The 10,082-nt window shown below is 47.1% G+C and overlaps 1 protein-coding gene across 3 annotated transcripts in view; it reads left to right on the top strand.

The window, feature by feature from the left end:
- Window positions 1–2,444: 2,444 nt before the first annotated feature.
- Window positions 2,445–10,082, top strand: part of TRIO (trio Rho guanine nucleotide exchange factor) — a 242,903-nt gene continuing 235,265 nt past the window's right edge. The window contains exon 1 of one of the 3 annotated variants that reach the window (XM_038125615.1): window positions 2,445–3,045. In XM_038125615.1, the coding sequence (XP_037981543.1) occupies window positions 2,931–3,045 (115 nt within the window). In that variant the 5' untranslated portion in view covers window positions 2,445–2,930. The remainder of the gene's footprint in view (window positions 3,046–10,082) is intronic. The other 2 variants (XM_038125641.1, XM_038125651.1) reach the window with 2 other exon arrangements.

Genomic DNA, 10,082 nt, shown 5'->3' with positions numbered 1-10,082 from the left:
ATTCAATCTGGTATTTGATACTTAAGGTGCATAACTGTGAATTAAGTCTTTGTTTTATTAGAATGTTAAGTAACTTTGTCATTATGTCATTTTCCTATATTTGCCTCTTTCTTTTAACTTACTCTTCAATAAATATTGCATCCTGAACATTAGCGTGAACCCTATGTATTACTATAATCTTATGAATCGTGCAAAGGATATGAGCATTTTTGACTCTTGAAGGATTTTCTGTAAGGGCTACCTCCATTGCTGATTACAACTTCCTCTCAATTACTTTCACAGTGATTAAAGGCTCCTGTACTGGGGGACATGGCTCAGGGCATCCATGTCCCAAGCAAAAAGCAAATCCAGCATCTCTTGCAATTCAGCAGATGGAGGGGACAAAGGAAGGGTGACATTTCAGTCATACATCCTTCAAAAGTGTTCAAATTAACCTTGCCTTTTTAGTGCCCACGTAGAATTTGTACAGTGTGCTGGAAGAGCAACTAACTGGAAACGGAAAGTCAGAGTGTTCAACAACTGATGAAAAGCCTTCTAAAGCTTTTTCCAGAGTTGACAGCATATTGCTGTCTTTTTTCAAACTTGGAAAACAAGTAATCACAAGCACTTCTTGCTCTCTAGTCACTGAAAGCTGGAATGATGGATTCTTATTATTTTCTTTACTCATTATATTAACACTTTCCATGCACTTAACCAATTTTCTCATATTCTTACGCAGGTTTTTTTGGTTTTTTTCTGGGCAGATATACAATATCCTATTCCTACCCCTAGGTCAACTCACTGCTTACTAGGGAACAGGAGCATTTGTTCCACTCATGCTTTTTGCGAAGTGGACGGTGCCAGTTAGAAAGAAATTAATGTTGCAACCACTTCTGCCAGTGGGATGCTAATTTGGAACTCTTTCCTGTGCCTTCTGTTTGAAAGAAAAACATTAAAAAAAAATCTTTTCAGTCAAACAAACCTCTTCTAAGAGAAATTAGGGCCAGGCATAGTTGCACAAAAGCTTTTTCATCAAGCTATACAACTTCAGAAAAATACAAACCTTGAAAATCTTGCAGATGACTTCCTCATCATCTGACTGATAAACTAACAGAACATGTCAGAATTCCCATAGGACCCGAGGGAAGGACATGAAGCTGTGCAAGGGAGGTTTAGGCTGGGCATTAGGAAAAGGTTCTTCTCTCTTCACTGGAATAGGCTCCCCAGGGAAGTGTTCATAACCCACAGCTCGCTGGAGTTGAAGAAGTGCTTGGACAAGGTTCTCAGGCACATGTGGGATTCTTGGGGTGGTCCTGTGCAGGATCCTAGGATGATCCTTGCGACTCACTTCCAACTCAGGATATTCTCTGATTCTATGAACCACATTTCTCTTGAACTTACCTTCCTTTTAACACTTACCAAAGGTTCAGGAGTTTAATTCCTGAAGCTGTACTTCTGTATTTCAAGTGTGCTAACGATTTACCATTCACCACAAGCATTTGAGAGGTGTTAGTCAAATTCATCAATCTGTGCAACTGCTATGCTTCCTGTTTTGACACCCACTCCTCAACCTCACCTGTACACAAACTTCTACTGCCTTAGCATGAAGAGCAGGACGGTGGTGGGGCTCATCATAACCTCCCTATCGTGAGCTGTTTGCTTATTTGATATTAATTGAACCGGTGCACAGCATGAAATCTTCTGAAGTGTCCCCGTGATAACACAAGAAAAAATATCCACAATACAGACAACAATGTAACGGAAACCTTTCAAAGGCACCTTTTAAAAGAAATCTACGCATCCCTTTTCCCCTGTGCCTTCCAGAGGCAAGCCAGGCTCCTTCCGACCTCGGGCAGGGGTCTCTTCCCGAGCACGGCCCCTCGGAGGCCGGCGGCCCCTGGCGCCCGGGGAGCGGCAGGCAGGAGCTCAGGGCACGCGCTGCTTCCCACGCTCCCGCCGCTCGCCCCGCTCCCGGGACGGACGGACTGGATTTGCTTAGGGGTTTTTTTTTGTTTGTTTTTTTTTCCGGACCTCCACTCCGATCTCCGCACACGGGCGAGCTGGCAGTAGGGCAAAGGCCAGCCGGAAGCACCTAAAAAAACCTCCAACCAAACAAAAAGAAACCCCAAATCCTAACAACAAACGCACAGCTCCCAGCGGGCGGACGCGCGGCCGGGAAGCCCCGGCCCAGGCACGGGGCGCGGGCTCGGCGGGAGCGCTGACGCGCTGCGCCGCCCAGCCCCGCCCCGTCCCGACCGGTGCCGGACGCAGCCGGAGACTCCCGAGCTCCCCCCACTCCCGGCTCCACCGCCCTTGTTCCTCGGGCGGGGACTCGCTTCCTTTCCCGACTCCCCCTTCTAACCCTCCTCCCAGTCAAGATGGAGGGCGGTGGTTGCTGCGGCCACTGGCACCGCGGTGGCTAGGGCAGCCGCTGCTCCTCCGGATCGCTCCTCGCTCCTTCTCAAAAAAAAAAAAAAAAAAAAAAAAAAAAAAAAAAAAGAGAGAGAGGGAAAAGGGAAAAAAAAAAGGTTGGAAACGTTCCTTTTTTTCTCCGCCCACTGGCTGCTCACTGCGCGGACCGCTGGCCCTTCCCATGCCGTCGTCGTCGTCGTCGCCCTCCTCCTCCTTCTCCTCCTCCTCCCGCGATTGTCTGCGCTCCGGCTGCCGCCCGCCCGCCCGCCCGGACTCCCTGCATGCACACGCCGCCTCCTAGGTGGCTGCGGGGGGTGGGCGCTCCCGGAGCTGCCATTCCGCACATACCTTCATGTCCCTGCGCTCGCTGCGGCCGCCCGCCGCCGCCCCGCATCGCTCGCCCGCTCCGGCTGCCGCCCTGACGGCCGCTCCCGCCCGGAGGTGAAGCCGGGATCCGCGGAGGGGGCGGCGGGGTCGGCGGCGGGTCTCGCCCGGTGGAGTCACCGCCGCCGGCACAAGCAGCACCAGCAGCAGCAGCCATGAGCAGCGCCGCTACCGCCACCTCCGCCGCCACCACGGCCGGCAGCGGCGCGGGGGAAGGGGCCGAGGAGGCGGCCAAGGACTCGGCGGACATCGCGGCGTTCTTCCGATCCGGTGAGTGCGCTCCTGTCCTGGGGGAACAGGAAGAAGGGCCGGCGGCGATACCGCGGCTGGAGGTAGAGGCGAAAGGTGGCCCTGGGGAAGCGACATCTTCCCCCTGGAGCCGGGAAAGGAGAGGGCAGCCGGCTTTGTCAGGTGGCCTCGGGGAAGGCTCGTCCGCCTCTCGCCGCCGGGGCCGCCTCGCCACTGCCCGTGGGTTCCTCGGGGAGGCGGCGGGGAAGAGAACCGAGCCGCCCCGTCCTGTGCCGGGGACAGCGGGGCTTAGGCACAGCAACTCGCGGGAGGGACGCGGCAGAACCGAGGCGTGAAAACGGGGGCGGCGGCGGCGCGGCCCGGGCGGGAGGGTGCGGGGCTGCTGCCGCCCCGGGGCGGTGTCGCCGGTGACAGGTGCGATTCTGCCTCCCGTGCCGGCCTGGTAGCAGGCGCTTCACCGGGGCCGGGCGGCACCACCCAGCGCCAGGTGGACCCGAGTCCCCCGAAAATGTCCCGCCGGGACTTGCGGGGCGGGAGGCGGGTGGAGGAGCTGCTCCGGTCCGGGAAGCCCAGGGTGTCGGAGGGGTGGGAAGGGTGAGCGGGGCCGCAGGGCTGCGGGGAGCCGGTTGCGCCGGCCGGGCCCCCCGGGAGGCCGGCGAGCAGGCAAGGATGACACCGCTATAAAAGGCAGCGCTCCTCCGGTGCTGTGCTGCTGGGTGGCGGCACAGGGCAGGGATGGAAAAAGCGGCATGGAAAGTGGATGTTCTAAGGAGAACCGAAAGAGGCAGGCAAAAAGCGAAGCCCACGTTAAGGGGGTGTCGCTGCCTCGGCTGAGGCGGGGAAGCAGCGGCTCTCGGGCGCTGCCGGGCTGGAAAGCCGGGCTCAGCGCGGAGTATCGGGAGGGGAAGGGGGGGAGCCTGTTGACAGGCTGCCGGCATGAAAAAAAATGGAGGCTGCCTTCTCCCTCGGTGTTTACTCTCGGCACGCAACCGGGGCGGGGAGGACGGCTACGCCCGCCGCCGAGACACTGCGCCCGCCGCCGAGACACTGTCCTCCCCGGGGGATAGCGGCGGGGAAGGCAGCACTGCCCGGGCCGCGGGGACGGAGCCCTGCCGGCAGCCTGGGCGGCGGCGGGGACGGAGGCTCCCCCCAGTGCCGGCTGCCCTCCCCCGAGCGGCGGCGGCGGCTCCTCCCCTCCGTCCGCTCCGCCGGCGGCTCCGCGCCCCCCAGGGCACCCCCCGGCCATCGCTCCGGGCGGAGCGGCCGGGCCGGGCCGGGCTGGGCACTTGCTCCTTTTGGATGCCTAAAAAGGAGCGGCGAGCGAGGGAAATGCAGACTCACCGCAGGAAAGATGAGGGGGCTGGCCGATTTCGTGTGTGAAAAATAATGATGGCAGTAGTAATAATAGTAGTAAAAGCTGTGTTCACTGGGTTTTTAAGGAAAGTCCGCGAGGGAAGTGGGAAACGGCGTAGTCAGTGCTGCTTGCGGTCGGTGGTGCTGCTCAGTGTGTTTGGTTTCGTGAGGGTGAAGGAGGAGGTGAGATTTGTAGCAGGCATCCTTGAAGCAGGGCTGGGAGCTGCGTTTGCGTGGATAGAGGGTCCGAACAGGGGGCTGTGTGCCCTCTGGAGGGCTTGATGCTCCCGAAGCAACCTGCTTCACATGACAGCAATTGAGTGTGAAACTCCTTGTCAGGATGCTGGCCTTGGTGGGTTTTATCGTGGAAAAAGGACTGAGCTGTATCGTTCCCAGGAGAAAATCCCGATTAAAGCAAATGACAAATTGGAACAGTAGGCTTACACACAGTAGTCTGTTTAGTGTAGTTACAAATGGGTGCTTGTGTAGTAATCTTGCAGTTTTGGAAGACCCTGCCAGCTGTATTAATAATCAACTTCCACATTTGTGTGTGGGTTGAGGGATGCTACAGCTGGTAAGCTCATAAGTGGTGCAGTGATGGCTTCTGATGATGATAACTTCTGATAACAGGGAGGTTGTACGGAGCTCAGTCTTGCAGCATCTGAAAATCTTAAAGCAGTAGAAGGACATGCTAATCTAAAAACTCTTAGAGCATATTTAACGATTGGCATTCTTATTTCCATATTTACATGTGAAGGTTATCTGGTTCAGCCTGGGCTCTAACATACACTGGAAAATGTTCTGGCATCTCCTGTGGGTGTTTGGCATTGAGAAGAGCTCTTTGAATTCTGCCTCTGTGCATGATCCACTCTTCTATAAGGAGAGGGTCTATTAAGAGATCTCCGGTGCTTCCCTTTGTTTGAACAACAGGCACCTTTTTTTTTTTTTTTTTTTTCAGTGGAACACAAAGGCGCAGAGATCAATGAACAAGGAAAAAAGTTTGTTTGGTGCACTTAGGAGCAGACAAAATATTTTTCTCTTTACAAAATTTACAATGACAAATGCTTCCTTTTTCCTGTCATTTGTAGAGAATATTAGCATAGCTCTCTAGCTGTTACTTAAAAGAGAAAATGAGTAAAAATGTTGCAGTGTTTTCCAGGAGGAAAAAAAATAACCCCAACAATAAAAAGCCTGCCTAAACAATCAGTTCTAATCTTGGGTTGGTTAAATTGGTCAGTTGAGCTGCCAAGTGGGGTTATTGGCTTTCCTCCTGTCCTTTTGAGAAACTAAGCTTGAAGTAGAATTAAAGTAGCCTGAAGAATGGAGTTTCATTATTTGGAAGATTTTGTTAGGATATTGAACAGCAGCTAGGTTCACATCACTTGAAATGTGCACATTTCCAGTTTTCACTTTGGTTATGTAAATATAAACTCTTGAGTTGTTTGGGAAATAAAGTTGCAGTTGAAATGAGAGGGAAGCAGCTGAACTGGAAGTGAGGTGGTGGTAGTCGGAACACATAAAGACTGTGTGTCTTGAATGTAAATGAGGAATCCCTTTATTGGAATTGGAAGAAATTGAAGCAGCTTACTTTCTGTTACATATTTGATATCTAAATCGCATTATTTGAAGTTGGAAAGAGTACCTTGTTAGGGCTGTCACCTCTGTGGCAGGATTAATAGTAAAAGAAGCAGAGCTGAGGGCCAGGCATAGTGATTATATTTTGAAGGAGAAAACACAGTGGTTGTAGGAAGTGCCTTTCTGTCCTCTAAGTTGGAGATTAGAAATGACTGTGTAAACTGACAGAAGGATGTGTCTTGCACTATAAATGTATAGGCAATTATCCCTTTTTAAATTAAAGAAGTCTACTGTTGTGACTTGAAAGGACTAGTAAAATATCTTGGAGTTATGAAAAAAGACTGTTACCGTACAAAACCCCAGTAGCACAGAGTCTAAGTGGCTGTGTAGAGTGGTGTTAGTACATGTGTTAATTACACAAAATCTATTTTTTATGAAGAGTTATTAAGACAAAACTTTTCAAAATGTGTTCTAAGTTTCAACCTAAAATTCTGTGTATCTGAAAGGTCTGAAAACAGCTGACATGAGCAAAGTTGTATCTGAGGGAGTGCCATCAAGTCATGGCTTACAAGACAGTAACCATACAGAGGTTTTGTTTGGTTGTTCTTGGTTTAATCTTCATCTTTGCGGCTATAAGTCCTCAATACTTTGGTAAGGGGACTCAACTGACATCTTCAGGATGCAAGAATCAGGGCTGTCTTTTAAGTTTAAATCATGTTATTATAAGAGTGTTTTTCAAACCAAAGTATTTTTGCTGGTTGAAGTTTGAGAATTTAGTTTTTAGGCATAAAGAACAAAACACTTTTCATCCAAATAGAAGACATGTTGATCAAAATTTTAGTAATTAAAGTTACCTTTCTGGTATGATGGAGATATCTGTGCATACAAAAGGTTGCAGAGAAAAAGCACTTCAGTCAACCCTTGGCTAGACAGTGTAGGGAGTGCCTTTATAAATTACTCTGAAAAGTCTTCATGGAAAAAAAAACCAACTGACTGATAACTCTTCACAGTTATGAGATGAAAGTGGATGTAGTTATTTCCTGTAAGATACATTTTTTATGAGTGGCCTCTACAAACTGCATTCATACATGGACAAACAATACAGTTTTCAAAGCCATTGAGAGGATTAGTGTTGTCACCACCTGTTTATGTGAACACTTGCCACATGCCTGGAAGGAACGCAATTTACATAGAGCAATGGGAAGGGACTGGTTGGAGGAACAGAAGTGTTGAAAAAACAAGGGGCCCCAAAAGTCTTGTCATTAAGGTGAATAACTGTCCAGGTTTTGCCAGGTCAAATCTAAACATAACTGTTAATTGTAGTTCATCCCTTGATACAGGAAAACAAAAAAGTGGAGGATTTTCTATGTAAAACCTAAATCTTCACAGGTGGCAGCAGTCCTTTCTCAGGAGACAGAGTAAGTTTGAGATGAGTGTGGGTCTGGAGGAAGTGGTTGTTCCAAGTAGAGAGTCCAATGTGCCACCTCTCTGAAGGTGAAGCTAGAGAACAGGCTGGTAGCCAGAATAGCTTTAAATAGCACCTGGTTCTAATGTTGTACACTTAGTTTATGCTGCTTGTGCACGTGTTTCTTAATGTAAGCCTAATGATGAGAGAATTTAAAACTTTGGTTTGAGATATGTGTGTTTAGGTACCAAAATGAACATGTGAGTATTTTAGGAAAACAGAATGCTGAGATTTGTTGTGGTTGTGGACATCTGAAGACTTCTGCAAGTGCTAGTAACTTGAGACTTCGATCAGTCTGTCTGGGTTCGACTAAGTCTGCCTATAGCAACCTATATTGATAGTTGCTTGAATAGTTGAGACCTTAGAAGAAGTATTAATAAGTGTCATGAAAATATGATTGATTTTCATATTTTTCTTTTAAATAATGATCTTGTTGTTTGCTTAGTTTTCATGGAAATCACTTAATACTGTAAAGATTAAAGCCAGCATTTAGGAATGTGTTATTTCAAGTTTACAAGGAGGACTTATATTTTATTTCTTCCTGATTATATTGCTTTATATACTCTTACCATGCTTGCTTTATGTTAGTGTCCTATGTGATAATGGCTGGGATAGTTGACTGCATGTAGTAGACAGCATTAAAAATGCTGTCATAGCAGGGAAAGGAGGGAGGGTTGGGAAAGATTACATGGTAAAAAAAAGGCAAGCATATTAAAAAGCAGCAGGTTTTTTCAAGAATACTACTAATAAAAACACACTATCATTTAGATCATGGGCAAACTAACTTTCTAGGTAGGCATCAAATGTGAAAAACAAGCCAAATTTCCATCTGAAAACCATGAAGCAGAACACACCATCTATAAAGTTAGGATAGGTGAATCTTCTTAGGAAGGCACTATCTCCTGGTGATGTGTAGTAGCTAACTGACAGAGAAGGTAGTCAGAGTTGTTGTTGCTTACTTGGCATTCCAGTTGGAGCAGCTACGGAGTTGTTAAGAGTGTCTAACAGAAATAATCTAATAGTGAAGCCAAAAGTGGGGTTTTGCCAGGCAGCGCTGGTGGTAGCTCACATGACAGCTCCCTGCTGTCCTCTGCAAGTACTGGTTCTTGGCACTGTGGCTGTCAGGAGCTGAGGTGTGTTTTAAGAATTGGTGGGCATGCAGAGGATGTAAAGTATGAAGCAAGTTGTCCATTCTTTCATGTGGCTTAGCATGATGACAGCATTTGTGTTAAATAAATAAACACAACAAAAATTCCCAGTCTTGTGTAAGCTTTTCAAGAATCTGTTACTTTGTGCTTTGAGTTGCATTAGTAAATTAGAAGGTTACAGCAGTATTGCTGTCATTAGTGCTGGTTGGCCTGAGCTGAAGAAGTGGGCTCATTTGTGGAATTTTGATCCAATTCCAGAAGTATGCATTTTAATAAGATGGTTGAAGCAGAGTGGTGTGTGTGTGTAAATGATATTTTGAAAAATACCATAGAAAAATGCCACAACTTGATAGTTTCTGATGAGCATATGCAGAGCAAAAATAACTGCAGAAACAATGAAGTTACAATGGAGAAGTTAGGCTGGGGAATAGCATTGTTGAATTGACATTCCCTGGAACAATGAAGATGAGGATAGAGAGCTTCAGTGTGAAACACAGCAGCTGTTGTGCAGTTTGGCTTAGTGTGAAACAGCCAGGCTTCTCTGCGGATAGACAAGGATAGATCAAGTTAGAGGTTAGGTTGTGTTTGAAACAGTTGGAGGCAGAAGTCATGAATATTTCTAAGAGAGGACAGAGGACAATTACTGGTAACATCTTTGATAGCTGGCAGTTGATAAACTACATGCACATTTGGAGTGGAAGGTGAATGGGAGTTAGAAAAAAGCCAGGTCCATTCTTAGAAGGAGTACATTTGAGCTGGCATGAAGTGCTGATGTGCCCAGAAAGGAGATGACAGAAGTAGGAAGAGACTTGGTGGAGTTGAGGCTTTCATCAGTTGTGGAGCACAGTCACTGTGTAGAAGACTGGTAGTAATGTTTCTTTAAAAGTGATATGTATCCAGTTAAATATGTCCCACAGAAACAGGTGTGAATTTCAACCGAAATGTCACATGACTTCCAAAAGCTTTTGCATGTAAAATCACTATCTAGGTAAATAAAATCTAAAGGAAGCCTGGAAAGACTTTGCTTATCCAAATATACAGAGAAAATATTAATGTTTCTCTACTCCTTTCAATTGAAAATAAAAACTAAAATAACTCTAGTGTCAAAAAATGCTTAGGTGCAGACTGCTAGGTCAGTTTAATAGGGTGAAACTGCATAGTGATTTTTGGTTTGCATCTTGAAGAAGGAGGTAAAATCACTGAAATAGCTGTTCATGGTCAGCAAAAGTGTTAAAATAGTAAAGGCACGTTGAAATTTTGGAAATGCAGTCGTGGTTGAAGGAAAGTGGTGATAATTTTAAAGAGGAGAGGGAAAACAATTTTTTCTGCATGATATTGGTAACAACCAAATATAATCTTAAAAACAAAAAGAGGTAAAAAAAACCCATGAAAGTCACAGCAGGCTATTTTAATTTAATGACTAAGATGGTTACATCTATTCGTTGTTTTCATGAAGAAATTTGCTTGATTTGGAGAAGGATCTTTGTTTAACTTAACATTTTTCTTGGTGCGGTAAA

The sequence above is a fragment of the Motacilla alba genome, chromosome 2 (genome assembly GCF_015832195.1).
Source record: "Motacilla alba alba isolate MOTALB_02 chromosome 2, Motacilla_alba_V1.0_pri, whole genome shotgun sequence".
Classification (NCBI taxonomy): Eukaryota; Metazoa; Chordata; class Aves; order Passeriformes; family Motacillidae; genus Motacilla; species Motacilla alba.
The sequence above is the reverse complement of the archived record's forward strand: the minus strand, read 5'-3'. Positions and strand labels throughout refer to the sequence as shown.